Here is a 25579-nt window from a genome sequence, read left to right as displayed (position 1 = left end):
AATGAAATAACTGCTACAGAGAAAACGAAATTGCATTATGCATACATAACGGGGATTTATCCATGGTTGGCTTACCTGGGGTCAAAAAGTTCAATAAATAGCGGGCTGGACCTGCAGGCGGGTGTCGTACGTTGGCAGTTGTGGCGTATATTTTGTGCAACAAAAAATTAAATACATTTTATTTTAATGTTAAAAGATCACCATTAATTCAAATTTAGAATTATATTTAAAAAACGCAAACACTAAAATAAAAATACATTTGAATTAAATACTTGAAAGCAACTAGTAAAATGAGCTGCAATGCACTGTGGGAGTTCAGTGTTTTTTGGTTGATGTTACAACCATGAGTGTGGTGTGGCATTCAGTGTCATTCAGTTGTTGTGTAACTCTCGTTCGTTCACTGATGAGTGACTAGTTGCCGCTATTCTGAGGCAGTTAGTTAGCGTGAAAAAGTGACCGGCTTTGATCAGCATCCTTGCTCCGCAGCGCTCGCTGCAGAAAGCTGTAACAGAGGAATGAAAGAGCCGCATGCGACTCCGGAGCCGCGGGTTGCTGACCCCTGCTCTATACAGTTGACGAGGTGTGGTGTCCATACTTGAACTACTTGTTGATCGTAGTGAAGTTGCTGTTTCTGAGCAGTAACCACCTGAAGAGAAGACAGAAAACATTAGCGGTTATTAAATAATAACAGCTAATAACAGTTTAAGAGGCAGGACCAGGATAAAGGTGCAAGAAGATACAGCCTTTTCCAACACCACAGCAGTCACACGAGTCCCCCTATAGACAACACTGTTGCTTTGGGACAGACAAGCTTGCAAGATCTCAACTAACACACTACAAAGAAAATACACACCAGGCTGACTATACATGGGAACTAAATGAACAATATATTGTTGTTGGGGGAACTATTGCTACTGCTGGATACAAAAGTCATTTTTTTTCTGTACATTGTGATAAAGTATCCTGTGTTCGTCCCATAATCCCATCCCATCATTAGTTGTGTATCATTTGCTACCGAATCAGAATCTAGAGAAGATAGATCCAACTGATGATACTGATTTATAAGCACACTGTCAATTCACTGCTGCTGGTTGTACTATATTACACCAAGTTACAGGTAGATTATGTCATTTTTCAGCCCATCTAACCCAAAAGAGTAATTGTGTGCAACAGATGCATGTACTCACCAGAGAGGGGCATCTGGTCAGACTGTGTTACTGGACTTGTACTGGTACTGGCTCTGCTCAACTGTTGGTTGCTCTGGCTGCTTGGAGGACTATCCAAGACATGCTGTTGGCCTTTTTAAAGGACAGATAGTAGTAATATTTAAACACAGACATCACATAGCTCATTCTGGGTATATTATTACCTAACATAATTATATCCTCAGTAGCCATTGATATATTTTAAACTGTTCCTTTCTCAATATAATGCAGTACACCACCACTAAGACCCACTATGAAATCAATGATGAACAAGGTGTAGTGTATAGTCATCACCTTTTTCAAAACAACAAAAATGTAGAGAAGATTCTTTGAAGGATAATTCATAGTAGAACTGCTGTATTGGACTGCATTGATTACTACAGGTGGACTTAATAAGTAGATTTTGACTATTCACATTTTTTTTAATGTGGAAGTTTATTCCGTACAAACTTGTCTTTTTGAGCAGTGACAGACGTTTCCTGGCTTAAACTGGTCTGAGGACAGACACAAGGTCACTCTCCTGCAGGTAGCTCAGGTCCTCAACTCCTAAACATTGCAGATGCTCCAGCAAAGGCTCAGGATCTCTCAGTTTAGGCACTGATTTGATGAAAGAGAAGCGTACTCTCTGCATCCATGACTAGGAGGACTAGAAGGGATGAAAAATACTGTTACTGTCAGATTTTAATCTTTCAAACTCCAGATGACTGAGTCAAGAATGCTATGCTTAAGTGAAATTACTCTTTTCCCACAAAGCTTGTACACATGCGAATGGTGGTAATCTAGTTTCTGCTCAGGCTTCCAACATTTCATGCTTGTTTCACTTCATACAATGCAAATGCTGGCACATAGGACATGTCATGAGGTGTAACAAAGTATACGTGCTGGTCCTGCATCACAAGCATGAGCTGAATCTGTCTGAATTCAAGTGTCTCACCTTGGTTAAACACAGAAAGACCCTTTTTGTACTGAGTGCCTTTCCACTGCACTTCGGTAGCTCCTCAACATTAGGTTCTTTGACTAAGGTTTCTCCTACTGCGGAGCACACTGCTTCACTGTACAGTTCAGCATGGAAAGGAGTGGAGTTCTTAACCACCAGTTTATGCCATGAAATCAACTCTCACCACTTATCTGCAGAGAGAGAGAAAAAAAAGATAAATCATGAAATTTGCCAAAATCAAAAAAAAATGCTATTGGTTGTGAAAAAGTCGATCTAAACTGTGTTAGCAGATCTCCCCTCAATAAACTAGAGGATGATCGTTAGCTTATCCTTTACATATTTTTCAGTATTGTTTTGAATTTCATGTTGACCACTGATTAGGGTTGCACCAAAATTAAAATTTGAAAAACCTTGAAAAAGGTAGAGTAGGTCGCTCCTCCTATATTTGTGAGAGGCAAGAGGAAGATGAAAATATTAGTTTTAAGAAAGAGTAATTGGTTGAAGTAAACCATTACCAAATCTCAGTATCATTTATAAAACATTTGTTCTCTCTTCTTTGGAAGAAAATCCACTTAAAATGTCTCATTAGCGACACCTGCATGTGGAGGAGTAGGAGCAGTCTGGTTGGAAAGAAGACTTTGACATTTTGACAAGTTCCATAAAATCCAGCTTCCTATCCTAGCCAGAAATCATGCCATTTCATGTCACACAGTAAAAGTTATGGCCAAAAAACTAGTGAAAATGTAGAAGAGGGTTAATAATCGATTATTGTTCTTTGTTGCAGCTCTTAACAAATGTTGTTCCTCTTTCTCTCTGCCTGTGTCAGTTAGTTCACAAAAGTAAACGTAATGACTCACTGTTAAGTGCTAAGCTAACGTTAGTGTAAATAAAATAAAAAGTGGTTGGTCTGGCTGACTACTAACACTCATAGATACATATCTATGACTAACACTGGCAGACGCCACGTGAAGACGCCGCCGCCGGCCATACTTTTGTCATCGTAGTTAGCTAACATTTCAATTGACGACATGCTAGCGGATTGGTTTTGTCGACTGAGTAAAGTCAGAGGGATGGTGGTAAATAAAGCTAATACTACTCAGCTTCAGTTTGATACTTGCCTTCTGCCTTCGTTCTTCCTCCAGCCTCGACATTAGCTGCTGTTTGCTCCAAACGGGAACAGCCGCGTGGTGGTTGTTGACCTTGTTGAGCATAACGTCAAAGACGGATGTTCAGTGTCCCAATAGCCAATGGCATGTCTTCTTCTTCTTCTTCTTCTTCTTCTTCTTCTTCTTCTTCTTCTTCTCCAACCGTCTCTGTCGACCAATCCAAACGGGACCCGCACTTTTCAAAGCACGCACTCCAATGACATGTCGCGTTCAGGTTTGTGTTTGTGCAGGGAGACGTTGCAGCAGTAAAATGTCTCCTGATTACACGTGTTTTGTTCAAGACGAAAAAAAAAAAAAAAAAAAAAAAAAAAAAAAAAAAAAAAAAAATATATATATATATATATATATATATATATATATATATACATATATATATATATATATATATATATAAATAATAATAATAATTCAAGACGTTTTGATTTACATTGGGTTGTATATATACACACACACAATAGCCTACAGTGTTAAGTAGTTATTTTACTATTAATTTCTCAGTAATTTTAAATTATTATTTTTTTAAGTTTTGTTGAATTTTACAGTTTACTCCATTAAATAAAAGACAAATATTTGTAAAATTACGATACATTTGTGAACATATTTTAACAATAAATATCTGTATTTCTGTTGTTTTTTTGTAAAAGAACAGAAATATAATGTTTTCACACGTATTTTAACAGTTACATTGATTTCATGTTATTTTACACTTCTACTACATGTACATGTGACTACATGTAAAATCGCAGTATTTTTCCGTTGATTGTCCAGATTGTTTCTGTATTTTTAAAATACAAAAATAATCTGTAAAAATAAACAGTAAAATTCCGTTATATTACTTTTTTTTTTTTTTTTTTTTTTTTACAGTGCAGTGGTTGTGGAGACTCTGAAGGTCTCCTGGAGTTTCTGCACTGTCCTCTCTTCTGGTGTGGAGGACATCAGCTTTCATTCAGTCTTGTCTAAGTCCAGATGTTTGATTCTATTCATCCTGGAGACGTGTCCTCAGGAGAACAGAACAACGCTGACCTGATAGTCATTGTTCTGTCTGAATGATGACAGCTTTTGACAGTCGACACATCACTCGTGGACCTAATGTTTTGGCGAGTGAATGGGGGTTCTCACTTTCTGTAAAGGTCCTAACAAATGTACACACACGTACACCCACAAAGATAGACAACAGAAACACCTCTTCTTTTAAGTTGTGGTTCTTTTTTTCTTTTCTTTTTTTTTTTTTTACCTCGGTACAATACATTGTTAAAAGTTGTGGAAATGTAATTATATACTGTTGCCGACATATATAAGCATGCATACAATAAAACAGTCAACACTATACAGTTGACATCACCAGACAGATAGATTGCTGTTATCTAGAAAATAAAGACACTCTAACTCATTGGTTATTACAAAATATTCAGCATATGCACAAACATGAAAGCTACGTCCACCAAAAAGCTAATGTCATCTAGTGGTATTACAGAGGATTTGCATTATACACAACTTGAGGTTTCCAGGTGAGCTTAGGAGACTAATTAGATTTACATCATTGAGCTGAAGTGGAAAATGAACTGTGCAGTCATATTGTTAAACAAGAGCAGAGAACAGAAGCATAAAACACACTGTGGATCTGTAAAGTGATGTTAGGCTGTTGGTAGATGTCGTCATAGTCGTTGCTGCTGAGGTTGGCGTTGCTGTAGTTGCTGGGGATGTTGTTGCAGATGTCATCGGAGTCGTTGTCATTGTCATTGTCATTGTCATTGTCGTTGTCGTTGTCGTTGTCTTTGTCATTGTCATTGTCATTGTCGTTGTCGTTGGTACTGAAGTTGTTGTGGTCGTGGTCGTGGCCATGGTTGTGGTTGGCTCCGTATCTGTGAACACACAGACAGTTAAAGCTTGTTAATCAGCATCTTTGGATGAGGCACAAAGCAGCCATGGATACTAATGATACATTAATAATGTATAATGTATAATGTATAACAATAATAATAATAATACAGTCGACCTGAGCATTCAGCAGCCTGACAAAACACATCCTGTTAGACCAGATGTGTCATTTTAGTTGGTCACGTACAGCCCAGTTTGATCTGAAGTGGGCCGGGCCAGTAACATTATGGCATAGTAACCTGTAAATAACCTGTTTTCATTTGTTTTAGAGTAAAAAAGAAAAAGTAAATTGGGAGAGTGTTTACATTTGATAAAATGTTTTAGTGTAGTTTGGGCCCGTTCCTGTCTGCTGTCTAGTCCTGGGTCTCAGTCTTGTGTTCTGTCCACCTCTCTGAATAAAACAGTGGACAAATTAGGAACAGAAGTTATTTTCATTGAAAAATTGCAGTTCTTCTGTGTCATTTATGCAAAAATTAATGCTGTGGGCCAGATAAGACCCTCTGTTGGTTCGGTTTTGGACCACAGGCTGTGTTTAACGCCTGTGTTTTAGACCAAACAACATGACACATGAACTGAAAATATAAGGTACTAACTGTACCTTGCACCTTATACTCTGACTGATCTTATATCTCATATTTTCTATGCCTAGAATAAGTTTATTTTAGCTGAGTGAAGGGAACACACAAAGTAAGAATATCATTGCCCAATTTAAGCTTCTTGAATCTCGAATACACAACCTGCTCAGACATGTACACACATGAGAGTTTTATTATTATCGAGCAGTTTAAAGAGGGTGTAACGGCCGTCTGATCCCATGTGCTGTGTTTGTTAAAAGATGTCTCCATGCCACTGAGCCACTATCTAAATTTAAGTGTCAATTTTTTTTTTTTTTTCTTGTCAGACTCACAGTTGACTGTAGCAGTGATGTTTTCTGATGTCACTACTGGAGGGGGTTGTGGTCCTTCAGGTCCCAGTTCTAGTTTGGCTTCACACCAGAACTGAGCTCCATTATCTTCTTTACTAACGGTGATGTTCAGAGTGAAGGTTTCATTCACTGGTTTATAGGGTTCCTTACTTTCAGACTGAAGCTGATCCAGGATAGGACAAGGACAAGGTGTTTAACAGGAGCTACATTCTTCCCGGTACACTGCAGCTGGTACTGATGACCCTCAACCATTGGCTCAGTGTGATGGACAAAGCTGATGGACACATTTGGAAGTTCTGAGGAGACAAGGATGAAGACAAAGATGTAGAGAGACACACAAAGCAAACTAGAGACTATACATCCCTGCAACTACTGTTAATCTGAGCTAATAAAGAGAATAAATTCTGACTCTAAATGACAAAACCATCAATGTTAAAAGTGTTTTGGTCAAGTTTACTTACGGTAGACAGTTACATTCAGGTCAGTACAACACTGTTTATCAGCAGTGTAAAAACATGTGATAGTTGAGTCCCATTCAGTTATTCTGTCAACGGTCCACACAAACGTAGTTCAACTTTCCGTTTTCTTTCCCTGAGAATGCGCTATGCCAGTTATGGCGCCCTGGCAGGAATTATTACATTGAACACATGTGGCACTGATCGGGCCTCCGTACTTCACTACCAGACTGGATGGAGTGAATACGGGTTTGTCTGCACAGGTGTAATCTGTAAAATAAACAATAAAATGTATTTATACCTCATATCTGACATGTTTTTTATTAGTTCCTTGGTAGTATAAGTACGACTAAATCCACAGACTGAAACATACGTACACAATAACCATACAAAATATATATGTTAGGACTATCACGATGTCAGATTTTCACTTCACGATTATGATGGACAAAAAAGTCACGATAACGACATTATCACACAATTACTATTCAATGTTAATAATAATGGCAAAATCCAGGAAATGCATCTTTAACTTTATTTCTGTCACTTTCTCTCTTTTGGGAGATCATTCACACAACAAAACAACAGAACGGAAGAAAACAGAGGCAAATGTAAAACACACACTGTGTTCAGGATAGATATTGCATGTACGTGGAAAATAAACACTATCACAAATTAGCTCTAAAAAATGACTGAATATCTATCTGACTTCTTTAAATAAGACACACATGGAACATTACTAACTCTTGGACCTATATCTTCAAATACAAAGATATTTAGTGGAATAAATAAAGTAACGTATGACAAAACATGCCCAAAATGAAATCAGTACTGTACTGTACCAGCAGCTAGGGTTGGGTGGTATGCCCAAAAAAGTATGTCACAGTATTTATTTCCCATGCATAAACACGTGTTCATAACCTTTCTACTGGTTGAGACAGGAACTAATGCAGTCGACTGACTGAGGAAGGACTATTTTACTGTGATGAGTAAATATAGTAGAATAATCCCACACAGTAGTAAAACACGTTGGCATGGCCCTGTGTTAGCACTGCCTGCTGATGTGGAAACAGGGACGATTACAGTTTACTTTATTTTGACATATTTATTCATATTAAAACCTCTATGTCTGTAATGTCAATAGCAGTGCGACTGGCCACTGTAATAACTGTAGTCCGCGCGCCACATTTTTTTCTCTTTCATAAAATGCTAAAATTGTAGACATTTTCAGAGACAGCTACAGCTAAAGGACAGGTCATCCTAAACGGGACTGTCCCCAGAAATCGGGTAAGTCTGGTCACCCTTTAAAAAAAAACCCAAACAAGCGACACGGCACCTTTTCCTTGGCACAAGTCTTCTGCTGCTTAATTTTTGGGATCTTTCCATCTTCACCACGCCTCACAGTGACGCAGTCGCACCATGTGTGTTTAGACGAATAAAAATGTAATACAGTATAACTGCTAGTTACCTGCGAAACAATGTCATTAGTAACTTATTCTAATTATCACAATATAAAAGTAATGTACTTCAGTCCCAAACATGCAAATAAAGAAATCTGCATACAGGATATGTCATCAGCCCAGTGTATTAGAGAAACATATAAAATCTCCTTTGCACTCCAGGAAAGGCTGTTTTAGTTGAAGATGGACGGGAAGAACCTGTATTATTATTATATATTATAATAATAAAATAATTAAAAACAGAGGAGTAAGTGACTTCGGTGTTTCATCTGGAAAACCAAGTGCGAAATTGACAACACATCATCTGCTTCATCTTGTCTATTTATCAAGGCAAACTGTATCAGGCCAGCAAGATAATGATGTTTTATATCATATTATATCAGAATAAATATATATTATATATTATTTTATGTATATATTTATTCCATTTGTTTATTCTATGTCCTATCGGTAGAGTAAAGCAGCTTCTGAAGCTCCATCAGTGCAGCCGATAAAAGCTCAAACCAGGAGCATTAGAGCACTAAATCCTCCACTATGTTAATGGCCGTGGTAGCACTTAGCAGACAATAGGCTAATCACTTTGCCCATTGTTCTAGGGTAGCAAACAGGGAAAACTAACCAAAACTACAGCTAAACACCAGTCTGTTAACATACACACTAACATCCTGACTCACTGAAAGAGTCTGTCAGTCACAATCAGACATGCTGGATGATGAGCACTCCAGCATACCTGACATTCAGCCATGCACACCCAAACCTGTTCAAACCAAGAGTGGTCGAATTGTTCGGGCACCTGAAAGGTTCAAAGACTTTATTATGAGACAACAGTGAAGTACATATGACAGTCATGAGTTGCAGGACGATAGTCTTTGAAGCAAACACTACAAAGCGAATCACTGTGTACTTTTATGACAACTCTGTACTCACCACAGCTGGACATCGTAGCAGTCATCCGTGCATCTCTATTTCATGTAAACAAAAATCTGATCTTCGCTGATTTGTCCAATTATTCTTTTTTGTGATGTAGGACAGTCACCAGCTGCCAGTTACAAAGAACTAACTTTGTCGAACACGTTATATAAATTATTATACAATCTCTTCCCATAAAATGTCATTAAAACCGATTAATAACAGCACATTTCTGTAAGTGTAAGCATTATTATTTACCATATTTCTAGGTGATTTAATTGTTTTAAAATGTGAAATGTTTCTAATTACAAGTTAAAACAACCTGAAAATACGGCAAATCTTGTTAAAATAACAAGTACAACCTGTATTTTAATTATGGAAAATAACTGTATTTATATGAGAAAGTAATTTTCCGTTATTTTACGGTATTTTTATGGCGCCCCTGCTGCCAGAAATTTACCGTTTTTTAAAGATTTTTTTTTTTTACAGTGCAGTTACATCCAGGTCAGTGCATCCATGCATCTCAATGCCAGTAAGAAAGATCTGATCTTCACTGATTTCACCGATTATTCTTTTTCAAGATGTAGAGTTGTCACCATCTGCTAATGACTACTAAATTTGTCGAACACGCTGCAATAACACAATCACAGGAGAAAGAATACCCAAAGGAAACGCAGAAAAAAATTAAACGCAGATGAACTGCAGGTCTTCGAGGCAAACCCTACAAAGCAAATCGCTGAGTACTTTGTACACAGAATAGACTCAAGACAATAAAGGTGACAACTCTGTACTCACCACAGCTGGACACATGGTGGACATGCAGAACAGCCAAGAGAAAAACGCAGATCGCAAATCGTACTGAAGCAAGTTTCTGGGGATCAAATGAAGCCGTTTGGCACACACTCAAAAAGGGGCTGTCACAGAGCTTTCACTTTCTTGAAATTCAAGAAACAATGTTGGGAAAGTACCATGGTTTTACACCACCCATCCACTCTTTTCCTTTCAAGTCAAGTCATCAAAGCCGCTGACATGTGAATGTGTGCCAGCGAATTGTCAGGGGACCAGAAGCAGTACAAGTCTGTCCCCTCTCTCCCGTGATAGACTTTGTGGTAGAACAGTTGCTCTGTCAAGTCTGTGGCATCATTGTATCCATCTCCAACACTGTAACACTGTAACTGTCAGAGCTGGAGCAGGAAGCAGCTGAAAAATACACTACGAAATGGATTGGTTTGTTGTAAATTTCGATTTATTTGGTGGTCTCAGTTTTGATGAATGGTTGGAGGAGGATGAGAATAACCAAAATAAAATAAAAAATACAAAGAAAGAATTGTGCCTATTTCGGATAAAGAACTGAATCAACTGGAATTGTCCAGGAATGAATGGACCATGGCCAGATCAATGTCTTGGGCAGTCAGATGTTTCCAGGACTATCTGAAAACCACCAAGCAAGATGTAGATTTTCACAACTGTGACAAAAGAAGAGCTGAACAGAATTACACATAGGAGTCTACTGACGTGACTGATGTGTTCCAGTTATTAGTCAGACCCCATTTATTTCCATGGAAACGGGAAGCACGCTCGCAAAAAAAACAAAATTTTGAGAGCAAAATGTCCATCAACATGAATATATATTTAATTACACACTTTATTTTGTTGGTAATTGTTGTATAATCACAATATTACTTATATATTACTTATAATATTGCTTAAGTCACTGACTGGAGCTGAACTGATTGTTTGACTGTACGTATTCAGTGCACTTTTTTCATTGTAGCCTGCTGGGGTTAAGGTGAACACACTGGTTTGACACACACACATTCATCAGTCATTAGGATGTATGGATCCATAACATCAACAGGTCTTTTGGTGATTATACACACAAGTCAAAATCTCCCTGAAGATTTGTGACGTTTTGTGCTGAAACAGATCAGAGCCACAGGACATTCCTTGACTTCCCAGTGGATTTTTATTATCATTTCCTGGAAGTCCTGATATGGTCAATGTGAGCAGTTACACCCTTAAAATGTCTCCAATTTATTCTCTGTGAGTCTCAACACAATACCAACATTCAGTTTTTTTACTCTCCAGTTAAAGAATGATCATTTTATATGAGATAATCAATGCATTAAGCGTCCTCCACACGCAGTGCATATGGCCGTTTTATTAGTTTATACTGTTAACATGATTACAGCAGTTTTAAGAATGTAAAATCTTAATACAAGGGTGCAGTAGTTGTAAAGTGTGTCTGTAAAGTCTTGTCATTCAGCTGGTATCGCGTAACATGATGTTCTGATTCTATTCTTCACAGATATGGCGAATGTTTAAGAATGAAATACAGCGTGAACTTTGAAAACAGCGCAATAATAATTGATGAGTGAAAAATAGCCACAGCGGAATTATTTTAAATGGAGACCCGTGTTCAATTCAATTTCAACTCAACTAGAAACAGAGCCAGAGGACCTGGGGTTGATGAGGCAGTGAAACAACTCCTTGGCACCTGAGCTCCAGGACAAGGTGAGATCTTCCCTGGGTATCTAAAGGCTCTGGATGTTGTAGGGCTGTCCTGGTTGACACGCCACCACAACACTGTGTGGACATCAGGGGGCAGCACCTCTGGAATGGCAGACCGGGGTGGTGGTCCCAACCTGAAAGGGGACCAGAGGGCGTATTCCAACTAAAGGTGGATCACACACCTCAGCCTCCCTGGGAAAGTCTATACCAAGGTGCTGGAAAAGAGGGTGCGATCGATGGTTGGCTGCCCTTTGTCACCAGTTCTGTTCATGACTTTTATGGACAGAATCTCCAGGTGCAGCCGGGTGGTGGAGGGTGTCTAGTTCGGTGATCGGAAGATCTCGTCCCTGCTTTTTGTGGTTTATGTGGTCCTCTTAGCTTCAGCAAACTGCGACCTCCAGCTCCTACTGGGGCAGTTCGTAGCTGAGTGTGATGTGGCTGGGATGAAGGTCAGCACCTCTAAGTCTGAGGCCATGGTCCCCAGTCGGAGGAGGTCCTGCCTCAAGTGGAGGGGTTCAAGTTTTACAGACGGATCGGAGCGGCGTCTGCAGTGATGTGGGCGCTTGAATGGTCTGTCGTGGTCAGAGAGCTAAGTGGAAAGGCCCTTACCTATGGCCATGAACTTTGGGCAAACAGGAAGAGCTCGGAGTAGCACCAGTGTTCCATCATGTTAAGGAGGATATTTTCCTCTCCTGCAGCCCAGGATATTTATACCTTTTGGAAAAGGATAGTCCAGCTATGCACAATAGCCGGCCATATCTGGTTTTAAAGGAATGTGACAACTCTTGAGTCTATCTTTACTATCTAAGTGTGCAAAGTTGTAGACAAGCCAAAACAACTCCTTTTAGGAAGGAGCATTTGTGTTTTACAAGCTGAGACCTAAGAGAATAAGAGAGGAGGAAATACACACCTCAAGGTAACTAAAGTCTTAACAGTCACGTTGAGAGATATCAGTTGAGGTGGTTTGGGCATCGAATAAGGATGCCTCCCAGAAGCCTCCAATTATAGAGTTTCGGGTGGAAGAAAGGAAGGAAGCCTCAGGGCTGGCCAAGTACACAATAGAGGGATTATATCTCCCATCTGAGTGCCCGGGGATTCCTCCCGAGGAGCTGGCGGAAGTGACCGGGGAGAGGGCCACCTGGGCTTCCCTGAGCCGCACCCAGATAAGAGACAGAAGACAGACTTGTCTAATCCCAGATGTTTCAGCACCTCATTCGTCAGGTTTGAGTGCTGATGTCTTGGTACCAGACACATATACGATGTTTATTTCCACATGGTTTGTATTATGGTTCAATTGAATTCAATTTTATTTATATAGCGCCAATAACAATACAAATTGTCTAAAGACTCTTTACAAAAACCGACCTGCAACCTCCAGAGCAAGTCGAGGGCGACGGTGGCAAGGAAAGACTCCCTTTTAACAGGAAGAAACCTTGAGCAGAACCCAGCCCATATGGAGGGACCCGTCTGCCAAAAGGCCAGCCGGGTAGAAACAGAGAAGACAGAGAGAAAAGAAGAACAGGAGAAACAAGATAAACAAACTACACAGCACTCCAGACCAGAGACCCTCACAAGGAGATGGAGGGGGAGGGAGGGCGAGGGGAGAGAGTGAGACACAGCAGTTAGTAACAGAAAATAGATTATAAGAGGTGGAAAATAAATTATAAGATATTGGAGGAAAGGAGTCAGAGAAGAGAGAGGAGAGGACATGTCCTCAGTGCATCGTCCCCCTGCAGCCTAGGCCTATAGCAGCATAACTAAGGGATGGTTAAGTCCAGTCCTAACTATGAACTTTATCAAAAAGGAAAGTCTTAAGCCTGACCTTAAAAGTAGAGACTGTGTCTGCCTCCAGAATCCAAACTGGGAGCTGGCTCCATAGGAGAGGAGTCTGATAGCTGAAGGCTCTACCTCCTACTTTACTTTTGGAAAATGAAGTACTACACAAGTAGACCTGCACTTAGAGATCGTAGTGATCTGTTGGGACAGTATGGTACTATGAGATCTTTCATATATTATGGAGCTAGGCCTTTCAGGGCCTTGTATGTAAGGAGGAGGATTTAAATTCAATTCTAGATTTTAAAGGGAGCCAATGAAGAGAAGCTTAAACTGAGGTAATGTGGTCTCTCTTGCTAATTCCCGTCAGTGCTCTTGCTGCAGTGTTTTGAATCAATTGGAAGCTTTTTGAAGAGCTATTTGGACAGTCAGACAGTAATGAGTTACAATAATCCAGCCTGGAAGACACAAATGCATGAACTATTTTTTCCTGCGTCACTAACAGAAAGGATGTTCAGTGAGGAAACTTTTATTAGCACCTCAACCTCTGGTGATTTTTCTTTCTATGAGTTACTGTAAAATATTTATTGATAATTTAAGTGATTTGGAGTTTGATTATTTTTGACTTTATCCAAAATGTCTCTATTAGCTTAGATTAACTCAGATGAACTTAAATAAAAAGCTGCATCTTGGAGACGTGTCCTCAGGGGAGCAGAACAACACTGACCTGACACCATAGTTGTAGTTCTGTATGAATGATGACAGCTTCTGATATCAGCGCGTGGGTGAAATCACCTGTGGACCTAATGTTCTGGCGAGTGAGTGGGGGTTCTCACTTTCTGTAAAGGTCCTAACAAATGTACACACACAGACACCCACAAAGATAGACAACAGAAACACATCTTCTTTTACCTTTTTTGGTTCTTTTTTTTTTCTTTAACTTGGTACAATACATTGTTAAAAGTTGTTTTTATCATGTAAATGTAACTACCAGTTTGGTAAAACCTGCACAGATGGCATGTGTTTGTCCAATATCTGACATACATATTAGCATGCTAAGATGCTACATGAAAAAACAGTCAACACTATACAGTTGACATCACCAGACAGATAGATTGCTGTTATCTAGAAAATAAAGACACTCTAACTCATCGGTTATTGCAAAATATTCAGCATATGCACAAACATGAAAGCTACGTCCACCAACAAGCTGATGTTATCTAGTGGTATTACAGAGGATTCACATTATTCATAACTTGAGGTTTCCAGGTGAGCTTAGGAGACTAATTAGACTGACATCATTGAGCTGAAGCGGAAAATGAACTGTGCAGTCATATTGTTAAAAAATAGCAGAGAACAGAAGCATAAAACACACTGTGGATCTGTAAAGTGATGTTAGGCTGTTGGTAGATGTCATCATAGTCGTTGCTGCTGAGGTTGGCTCCGTATCTGTGAACACACAGACAGTTAAAGCTTGTTAATCCGCAGCTTTGGATGAGGCACAAAGCAGCCATGGATACTAATGATACATTAATAATGTATAATGTATAATAATAATAATAGTACAGTCGACCTGAGCGTTCAGCAGCCTGACAAAACACATCCTGTTAGACCAGGTGTGTCATTTTAGTTGGTCACGTACAGCCCAGTTTGATCTGAAGTGGGCCAGGCCAGTAACATTATGGTTTAGCTGTGTGGAGGGAACTCGCAAAGTAAGAATTTCATTGCCCAGTTTAAGCTTCTTGAATCTTGAATCGGAAACCTGTTGGAAACTGTAATTATTTTAAATGTTGACACGTCACCGTGGACATCTTGCAGTTCTTCTGTCATTTATGCACAAATTAATATTATATATATATATTTCATTCTTCTATGCCTAGAATAAGTTTATTTTAGCTGAGTGAAGGGAACACACAAAGTAAGAATATCATTGCCCAGTTTAAGCTTCTTGAATCTGGAATGCACAACCTGCTCAGACATGTACACACATGAGAGTTTTATCATTATCGAGCAGTTTAAAGAGAGTGTAACGGCCGTCTGATCCCATGTGCTGTGTTTGTTGGAAGATGTTTCCATCCATCATATCTAAATTTAAGTGTTGATTTCTCTTTTCAGACTCACAGTTGACAGTAGCAGCGATGTTTTCTGATTTCACCACTGGAGGGGGTTGTGGTCCTTCAGGTCCCAGTTCTAGTTTGGCTTCACACCAGAACTGAGCTCCATTATCTTCTTTACTAGCGTTGATGTTCAGAGTGAAGGTTTCAGTCACTGGTTTATAGGGTTCACTACTTTTAGACTGAGGTTGATCCAGGACTGTCTCTCCTCTGTAGAAGGTCACAACAAGGTGTTTAACAGGAGCTACGTTCTCCACGGTACACTGCAGCTGGTACTGATGACCCTCAACCATCGGCCCAGTGTGATGGACAAAGCTGATGGACACATGTTCTGGAGGCTCTGAGGAGACAAGGATGGAGACAAAGATGTAGAGAGACACACAAAGCAAACTAGAGACTATAAATCCCTGTAACTACTGTTAATCTGAGCTAATAAAGAGAATAAATTCTGACTCTGAATGATAAAACCATCAATGTTAAAAGTGTTTTGGTCAAGTTTACTTACGGTAGACAGTTACATTCAGGTCAGTACAACACTGTTTGTCATCATCAGTGTTGTAAAAACACGTCGGAGTTAAGTCCCATTCAGTTATTCTGTCAACGGTCCACACCAACGTAGTTCCATTTTTTGTTACCACTCCCTGAGGTTTTACCAAACCAGTGTACTGGCAGGATTTATTACAAGCAACACATGTAGCAGAGGTCGGGTCTCCATACTTCACTACCAGACTGGATGGAGTGAACACAGGTTTATCTGTACAGTTGTAATCTGTAAAATAAACAAATGTATTTATACGTCATATCTGACATGTTTTCTATTAGTTCCTTGGTAGTATAAGTACGACTAAATCCACAGACTGAAACATCTCCCCTGCTCTAATGTACAGTATGTATATCATAGTGTATGTAGTCTACGTGTTGTACACAATAGCCAAACAAAATATACATGTACATGCTTAACACTGTATACTGTAGCACTCATCCATGCATCTCTGTCAGTTAACAAAGATCTGATCTTCACTGATTTCACCAATTATTCTTTTTCGAAATTTAGAACAGTCACCAGCTGCCAGTTACTAACTACTAAATTTGTCGAACACGCTGCAATAGACGATAAAAGTGACAGTGGTTTAATTTTGTACTCACCACAGCTGGACACATGGTGGACATGCAGAACAGCCAAGAGAAAAACGCAGACAAACATCGTACTAAAGTAAGTTTCTGGGGATCAAATGAAGCCGTTCGGTAGAAAAAAAGTGTCCCAACTTGAAATTTAAGAAAGTGAATGCTCTGTGACAGTTCCTCCTTTTATGTTGTGCAGAGCAATGCACCATGTTTTTACACACCCATCCTCTGTTTTTTTTTCCAGCCATGTCATCGAAGCTGCTAACACATGAAAGTGAAAGTGTGCCAGTGAATTGTCAGGCGACCAGAAGCAGGACAAGTCTGTCTCCTCTCCCACTGTAAACATGTGATAGACTTTGTGTTAGAATAGTTGCATTGGATTACGTTCAATCACACAGGTCACCGATCAGGCCTGACATTACAGCCACTGACAGGTGAAAGGAAATGAATGAATCAAATAATCACTGACTGGAGCTGCACTGATTGTTTGACTGTACGTATTCAGTGCACTTTTTTCATTGTAGCCTGCTGGGGTTAAGGCGAACACACTGGTTTGACACACACACATTCATCAGTCATTAGGATGTATGGATCCATAACATCAACAGGTCTTTTGGTGATTATACACACAAGTAAAATCACCCTGAAGCTTTGTGACGTTTTGTGCTGAAACAGATCAGAGCCACAGGACATTCCTTGACTTCCCAGCGGATTGTTATTATCATTTCCTAGAAGTCTTGATATGGCCAATGTGAGCCGTCACGCCCTGTAAATGTCTCTTATTTGTTCTCTGTGAGTCTCAACACAATACCCACATTCCGTTTTTTTTACTCTCCACTTAAAGCCTTTATTTAGACTTTTTAGACTTTATAAAGACTTTATTCACAACGTCTCTATTAACTCAGATGAACTTAAAAAAATAAAATAAAGCTGCATCTTGGAGACGTGTCCTCAGGAGAGCAGAAGAACACTGACCTGACACCATAGTTGTACTTCTGTCTGAATGATGACAGCTTTTGATATCAACACGTTGGCGAAATCACCTGTGGACCTAATGTTTTGGCGAGTGAGTGGGGGTTCTCACTTTCTGTAAAGGTCCTAATAAATGTACACACACAGACACTCACAAAGATAGACAACAGAAACACCTCTTCTTTTACTTTTTTGGTTCTTTTTTTCCCCTTTAACTAAACAGTCAACACTATACAGTTGACATCACCAGACAGATAGATTGCTGTTATCTAGAAAATAAAGACACTCTAACTCATCGCTTATTACAAAATATTCAGCATATGCACAAACATGAAAGCTACGTCCACCAACAAGCTGATGCCATCTAGTGGATACAGTAAATATCGGTATTACAGAGGATTCACATTATTCATAACTTGAGGTTTCCAGGTGAGCTTAGGAGACTAATTAGACTGACGTCATTGAGCTGAAGCAGAAAATGAACTGTGCAGTCATATTGTTAAACAAGAGCAGAGAACAGAAGCATAAAACACACTGTATAATAATAACACACAACAACAATAATAATAATACTACAGTCGACCTGAGCGTTCAGCAGCCTGACAAAACACATCCTGTTAGACCAGGTGTGTCATTTTAGTTGGTCACGTACAGCCCAGTTTGATCTGAAGTGGGCCGGGCCAGTAACATTATGGCATAGTAACCTGTAAATAACCTGTTTTCATTTGTTTTAGAGTAAAAAAGAAAAAGTAAATTGGGAGTGTTTACATTTAATAAAATGTTTTAGTGTAGTTTGGGCCCGTTCCTGTCTGCTGTTTAGTCCTGGGTCTCAGTCTTGTGTTCTGTCCACTTCTCTGATTAAAACAGTGGACAAATTAGGAACAGAAGTTTGGCCCGCAGGACATGTGTTTATTTATCATTTTACTATAGTTTATTATTATGTTTATTTTAGCTGTGTGGAGGGAACTCGCAAAGTAAGAATTTCATTGCCCAGTTTAAGCTTCTTGAATCTTGAATACACAACCTGTTGGAAATTGTAATTATTTTAAAAGTTGACACGTCGCCATGGACATCTTGGTCACGCTCCAGCCTTTAACTTTTCTGTTCTTGCAGGATGACACCAGTCAAGCCCTGTGCTACTGTTTTCAGTCTATGCTAAGCTATGCTAGAAAGTTCTAAGTACAGATATGAAAGTTTATTATCATCATCAAGAAGTTTAAAGAGAGCGTAACGCCCGTGTGTCAAACGGATGGCTAAAGAAGACAGAAGCCTGACCACAGCGTCAGCTTGGCCGTCTGATCCCATGTACTGTGTTTGTTGAAAGGTGTTTCCATGCCACTGAGCGATTATTGAAATTTTAGTGTCATTTTTTTTTTCTTATCAGACTCACAGTTGACTGTAGGGGTGATGTTTTCTGATTTCACCACTGGAGGGCGCTGTGGTCCTTCAGGTCCCAGTTCTAGCTTGGCTTCACACCAGAACTGAGCTCCGTTATCTTCTTTACTAGCAGTGATGTTCACAGTAAAGGTTTCAGTCATTGGTTTATAGTTTTTACTACTTTTAGACTGAGGTTGATCCAGGACTGTCTCTCCTCTGTAGAAGGTCACAACAAGGTGTTTAACAGGAGCTACGTTCTCCACGGTACACTGCAGCTGGTACTGATGACCCTCAACCATCGGCTCAGTGTGATTTACAAAGCTGATGGACACATGTTCTGGAGGCTCTGAGGAGACAAGGATGAAGACAAAGATGTAGAGACACACAAAGCAAACTAGAGACTATAAATCCCTGTAACTACTGTTAATCTGAGCTAATAAAGAGATTAAATTCTGACTATAAATGATAAAACCATCAATCTTAAAAGTGTTTAGTTACGGTAGACACACTGTAATAATTGTAATATATGAAATTTTATTGTTTATTTTTACAGATTATTTCTGTATTTTTAAAATACAGAAACAATCTGGACAATCAACGAAAAGAGACTGTGATTTTACATATCAAATCTAAAATATCATGAAATCATTGTAGCTGTGAAATTACGTATGAAAACATGATATTTTTGTTCTTTTACAAAAAGAAATCACAACGTCTTGAATTATTTCACAGCATGTCTGAACAAAACACGTGTAGTCAGGAGACATTTTACTGCTGCAACGTCTCCCTGCACAAACAGAAAAGAAAAAACATGAACGCGACATGTCATTGGGGTGCGTGCTTTGAAAAGCGCGGGTCCCGTTTCGATTGGTCGACAGAAACGGTTGGAGAAGAAGAAGAAGAAGAAGAAGAAGAAGAAGATATGCCATTGGCTGTTGGGACACTGAACATCCGTCTTTGACGTTACGCTTAACAAGGTCAACAACCACCACGCGGCTGTTCCCATTTGGTCACAGAAACTTGGAGCAAAAAGCAGCTAATGTCGAGGCTGGAGGAAGAACAAAGGCAGAAGGCAAGTATCAAACTGAAGCTTAGTAGTATTAGCTTTATTTACCACCATGCCTCTTACTTTACTCAGTCTACAAAACGAATCCGCTAGCATGTCGTCAATTGAAATGTTAGCTAACTATGATGACAAAAGAATGGCCGGCGGCGGCGTCTTCACGTGGCGTCTGCCAGTGTTAGTCATAGATATATATATATATATGAGTGTTAGTAGTCAGCCAGACCACACACTTTTTATTTTATTTACACTAACATCAGCTTAGCACTTAACAGTCATTACGTTTACTTTTGTGAACTGACTGACACATGCAGAGAGAAAGAGGAACAACATTTGTTTAGAGCTGCAACACTGAACAATAATCGATTATTAACCCTCTTCTACATTTTCACTAGTTTTTTGGCCATGACTTTTACTGCGTGTCTTGAAATGGCATGATTTCTGGCTAGGATAGGAAGCTGGATTTTATGGAACTTGTCAAAATGTCAAAGTCTTCTTTCCAACCAGACTGCTCCTACTCCTCCACATGCAGGTGTCGCTAATGAGACATTTTAAGTGTATTTTCTTCCAAAGAAGAGAGAACAAATGTTTTATAAATGATACTGAGATTTGGTAATGGTTTACTTCAACCAATTACTCTTTCTTAAAACTAATATTTTCATCTTCCTCTTGCCTCTCACAAATATAGGAGGAGCGACCTACTCTACCTTTTTCAAGGTTTTTCAAATTTTAATTTTGGTGCAACACTAACCAGTGGTCAACATGAAATTCAAAACAATACTGAAAAATATGTAAAGGATAAGCTAACGATCATCTTCTAGTTTATTGAGGGGAGATCTGCTAACACGGTTTAGGTCGACTTTTTCACAACCAATAGCATTTTTTTTTTGATTTTGGCAAATTTCATGATTCATCATTTTTTTTCTTTCTCTCTGCAGATAAGTGGTGAGAGTTGATTTCATGGCATAAACTGGTGGTTAAGAACTCCACTCCTTTCCATGCTGAACTGTACAGTGAAGCAGTGCACTTCACAGTAGGAGAAACCTCAGTCAAAGAACTCAATGTTGAGCAGCTACCGAAGTGCAGTGGAAAGGCACTCAGTACAAAAAAGGTCTTTCTGTGTTTAAACCAAGGTGAGGCACTTGAATTCAGACGGATTCAGCTCATGCTTGTGATGCAGGACCAGCACGTATACTTTATTGTTCACCTCATGATGTTTCCTATGTGCCAGCATTTGCATTGTATAAAGTGAAACAAGCATGAAATGTTGGAAGCCTGAGCAGAAACTAGATTATTACCATTCGCATGTGTACAAGCTTTGTGGGACAAGAGTAATTTCACTTAAGCATAGCACTGTTGACTCTGAGTAATCTGGAGTTTGAGAGATTAAAATCTGACAGTAACAGTATTTTTCATCCCTTCTAGTCCTTCCAGTCATGGATGCAGAGAGTCCGCTTCTGTCTTTCATCAAATCAGTGCCTAAACTGAGAGACCCTGAGCCTTTGCTGGAGCATCTGCAATGTTTAGGAGTTAAGGACCTGAGCTACCTGCAGGAGAGTGACCTTGTGTCTGTCCTCAGACCAGTTGAAGCCAGGAAACGTCTGTCACTGCTCAAAAAGACAAGTATGTGTTTCAATTTGTACAGATAAACTTTCACATTAAAAAAATGTGCATAATCTACTTATTAGGTCCACCTGTACTAATCAATGCAGTCCAATACAGCAGTTCTACTATGAATTATACTTCAAAGAATCTTCTCTACATTTTTGTTGATGTTTTGAAAAAGGTGATGACTATACACTACACCTTGTTCATCATTGATTTCATAGTGGGTCTTAGTGGTGGTGTACTGCATTATATTGAGAAAGGAACAGTTTAAAATATACCAATGGCTACTGAGGATATAATTATGTTAGGTAATAATATACCCAGAATGAGCTATGTGATGTCTGTGTTTAAATATTACTACTATCTGTCCTTTAATAAGGCCAACAACATGTCTTGGACAGTCCTCCAAGCAGCCAGAGCAACCAACAGTTGAGCAGAGCCAGTACCAGTACCACTACAAGTCCAGTAACACAGTCTGACCAGATGCCCCTCTCTGGTGAGTACATGCATCTGTTGCACACAATTACTCTTTTGGGTTAGATGGGCTGAAAAATAACATAATCTACCTGTAACTTAGTGTAATATAGTACAATCAGCAGCAGTGAATTGACAGTATGCTTATAAATCAGTATCATCAGTTGGGTCTATCTTCTCTAGATTCTGATTCGGTAGCAAATGACACACAACTAATGATGGGATGGGATTATGGGATGAACACAGGATACTTTATCACAATGTACAGAAAAAAATGACTTTTGTATCCAACAGTAGCAATAGTTCCCCCAACAACAATATGTTGTTCATTTAGTTCCCATGTATAGTCAGTCTGGTGTGTATTTTCTTTGTAGTGTGTTATGTTGAGATCTTGCAAGCTTGTCTGTCCCAAAGCAACGGTGTCATCTATAGTGGGACTCGTGTGACTGCTGTGGTGTTGGAAAAGGCTGTATCTTCTTGCACCTTTATCCTGGTCCTGCCTCTTAAACTGGTATTAGCTGTTATTATTTAATAACAGCTAACTATATTATTAATAACAGCGAATATTTTCTGCCTTCTTTTCAGGTGGTTACAGCTCAGAAACTGCAACTTCACTACGATCAACAAGTAGTTCAAGTATGGACACTACACCTCGTCAACTGTATAGAGCAGGGGTCGGCAACCCGCGGCTCCGGAGTCGCATGCGGCTCTTTCGTTCCTCTGTTACAGCTTTCTGCAGCGAGCGCTGCAGAGCAAGGATGCTGATCAAAGCCGTTCACTTTTTCACGCTAACTAACTGCCTCAGAATAGCGGCAACTAGTCATTCATCAGTGAACGAGCGAGAGTTACACAACAACTGAATGACACTGAATGCCACACCACACTCATGGTTGTAACATCAACCAAAAAACACTGAACTCCCAGAGTGCATTGCAGCTCATTTAGTAGTTGCTGTCGAGTATTTAATTCAAATGTATTTTTATTTTAGTGCGTTAGTTTTTTTAAATATAATTCTAAATTTGAATTGATGGTGATCTTTTAACATTAAAAAAAATGTATTTAATTTTTTGTTGCACAAGATATACGCCACAACTGCCGACGTGCGACACCCGCCGGCAGGTCCAGCTCGCTATTTATTGAACTTTTCGACCCCAGATAAGCCAACCATGGATAAATCCCCGTTATGTATGCATAATGCAATTTTCGTTTTCTATTTATTTCATAAATGCAACACACTATAGGCCTAGTATAGAGGTGAAAACGATATATATGCAGTGTAACTTCATTTTAGATGTCAAAGGGGTTTTGTGGCTCCCAGTGTTTTCTTTCCAAATGGCTCTTTGAGTGTTGCCAACCCCTGGTATGGATTAATTTCCAGTGATGTTTTATCAAGTTTCTAATCAGTGTTGTGGATGTATGGTGACTTGTATGTAAATTGGTAACTGAACTATTTTTTTTTTTTACTTTTTTCTTTCATTACTAGTTCAGTTGAATTTTATTGGGGTTTTTTTTTGTTTCAGAACCAGTCATTTTAATTGAATAGATTTTTGAATATTGCTTTAATAATGGCTACCTGCTACAGTTGAATAAAAATACGGAGAATGGGAAATTGTAGCTGTTCTTGTTCAGCTTGGTCTCATTTTTTCTCATGTTTTGAAAAGATCAAATTATTGTTGTATACTGTTATATTACATCTAATCTAATAGGCCTGCAGCCCTTTTAAATAAAATAATGCCATTAAAAACAACTAATAAGAGCACATTTCTCCAACTTTAAGCATTATTATTCATATTACAATGTTAATTTGTCGTCTTTATGGGTAATTTCATTATTTTAAAATGTAAAATGTTTGAAATTAAACGTTAAAAACAACGTAAAACAATTAAATATCCATTTGATGTTTTCTAAAATTAAAATTCTTGCAATCTATCTAGTTTTGCAACAGTTTTTTGACGTATTTTGAAAGATCAATCACATTATTTTGTGCCACATACTGTTGTATTACATCAAATATAAATTATTATACAATCTCTTCCCATAAAATGTCATTAAAACCGATTAATAACAGCACATTTCTGTAAGTGTAAGCATTATTATTTACCATATTTCTAGGTGATTTAACTGTTTTAAAATGTGAAATGTTTCTAATTAAACGTTAAAACAACCCGAAAATACGGCAAATCTTGTTAAAATAACAAGTACAAACTGTATTTTAATTATGGAAAATAACTGTATTTATATGAGAAAGTAATTTTCCGTTATTTTACGGTATTTTTATGGCACCCCTGCTGCCAGAAATTTACCGTTTTTTTTTTAAGATATTTTTTTTTTTTTACAGTACAGTTAAATCCAGGTCAGTACAACACTGTTCATCACCAGTGTAATAACACGTCAGAGTTGAGTCCCATTCAGTTATTCTGTCAACGGTCCACACCAACGTAGTTCCATTTTCTGTTACCTCTCCCTGAGGTTTTTCCAAACCAGGGTGCTGGCAGGAGTTATTACAAGCAACACATGTAGCATTGGTCGGGTCTCCATACTTCACTACCAGACTGGATGGAGTGAACACAGGTTTATCTGTACAGTTGTACTCTGTAAGATAAACAACAAAATGTTTTTATACCTCATATCTGATATGATTTTTATTAGTTCCTTGGTAGTATAAGTACGACTAAATCCACAGACTGAAACATCTCCCCTGCTCTAATGTACAGTATGTATATCATAGTGTATGTAGTCTACGTGTTGTACACAATACCCCAACAAAATATACATGTACATGCTTAACACTGTATACTGTAGCACTCATCCATGCATCTCAATGCCGGTAACAAAGATCTGATCTTCACTGATTTCACCAATTATTCTTTTTCAAGATGTAGAGTCGTCACCATCTGCTAATGACTACTAAATTTGTCACGGGAGAAATAATACCCAAAGGAAGTGCAGAAAAAAATAAACATACATGAGCTGTAAGACGATGGTCTTCGAGGCAAACACTACAAAGTAAATCTCTGAGTACGTTGTACACAGAATAGACTCAAGACAATAAAGGTGACAACTCTGTACTCACCACAGCTGGACACATGGTGGACATGCAGAACAGCCAAGAGAAAAACGCAGACAAACATCGTACTGAAGCAAGTTTCTGGGGATCAAATGAAGCCGTTCAGTAGAAAAAAGTGTCCCAACTTGAAATCCACAAAGTGAATGTTCTGTGACAGTTCCTCCTTTTATGTTGTGCAGAGCAAAGCACCATGTTTTCACACACCCATCCTCTGTTTTTTTCCCCAGCCATGTCATCAAAGCTGCCAACACGTGAAAGTGAAAGTGAAAGTGTGCCAGTGAACTGTCAGGCGACCAGAAGCAGGACAAGTCTGTCTCCTCTCCCACTTGGATTACGTTCAATCACACAGGTCACCGATCAGGCCTGACATTACAGCCACTGACAGGTGAAAGGAAATGAATGAATCAAATAATCACTGACTGGAGCTGCACTGATTGTTTGACTGTGCGTATTCAGTGCACTTTTTTCATTGTAGCCTGCTGGGGTTAAGGTGAACACACTGGTTTGACACACACACATTTATCAGTCATTAGGATGTATGGATCCATAACATCAACAGG

General features: G+C 39.0%; 2 protein-coding genes across 3 annotated transcripts; both read right to left on the bottom strand.

The window, feature by feature from the left end:
• Positions 1 to 4963: 4963 nt before the first annotated feature.
• On the bottom strand, positions 4964 to 11921 carry LOC125003454 (intercellular adhesion molecule 3-like). Its single transcript, XM_047577410.1, is given in 6 exon segments — positions 4964 to 5002; positions 5121 to 5170; positions 6094 to 6285; positions 6288 to 6407; positions 6573 to 6836; positions 11855 to 11921. Coding segments are annotated over 6 exon segments (732 nt in total).
• Positions 11922 to 14127: 2206 nt separating this feature from the next.
• On the bottom strand, positions 14128 to 25164 carry LOC125004640 (intercellular adhesion molecule 1-like). 2 transcript variants are annotated; one of them, XM_047579418.1, is made up of 4 exons: positions 25026 to 25164; positions 15839 to 16102; positions 15341 to 15673; positions 14128 to 14668 (listed from the first exon to the last, which is right to left on the bottom strand). In XM_047579418.1, exons 1-4 carry the CDS (start codon positions 25081 to 25083, stop codon positions 14559 to 14561), a joined length of 765 nt encoding a protein of 254 aa, XP_047435374.1. In that variant the 5' UTR covers positions 25084 to 25164; the 3' UTR covers positions 14128 to 14558. The 2 variants fall into 2 exon arrangements, with proteins under 2 accessions (XP_047435374.1, XP_047435373.1); XM_047579417.1 differs by lacking the exon at positions 25026 to 25164 and adding an exon at positions 16480 to 16644.
• Positions 25165 to 25579: the final 415 nt, after the last annotated feature.

The sequence above is a fragment of the Mugil cephalus genome, chromosome 2 (assembly GCF_022458985.1).
Source record: "Mugil cephalus isolate CIBA_MC_2020 chromosome 2, CIBA_Mcephalus_1.1, whole genome shotgun sequence".
In the NCBI taxonomy this organism is placed as follows: Eukaryota; Metazoa; Chordata; class Actinopteri; order Mugiliformes; family Mugilidae; genus Mugil; species Mugil cephalus.
The sequence above is the reverse complement of the archived record's forward strand: the minus strand, read 5'-3'. Positions and strand labels throughout refer to the sequence as shown.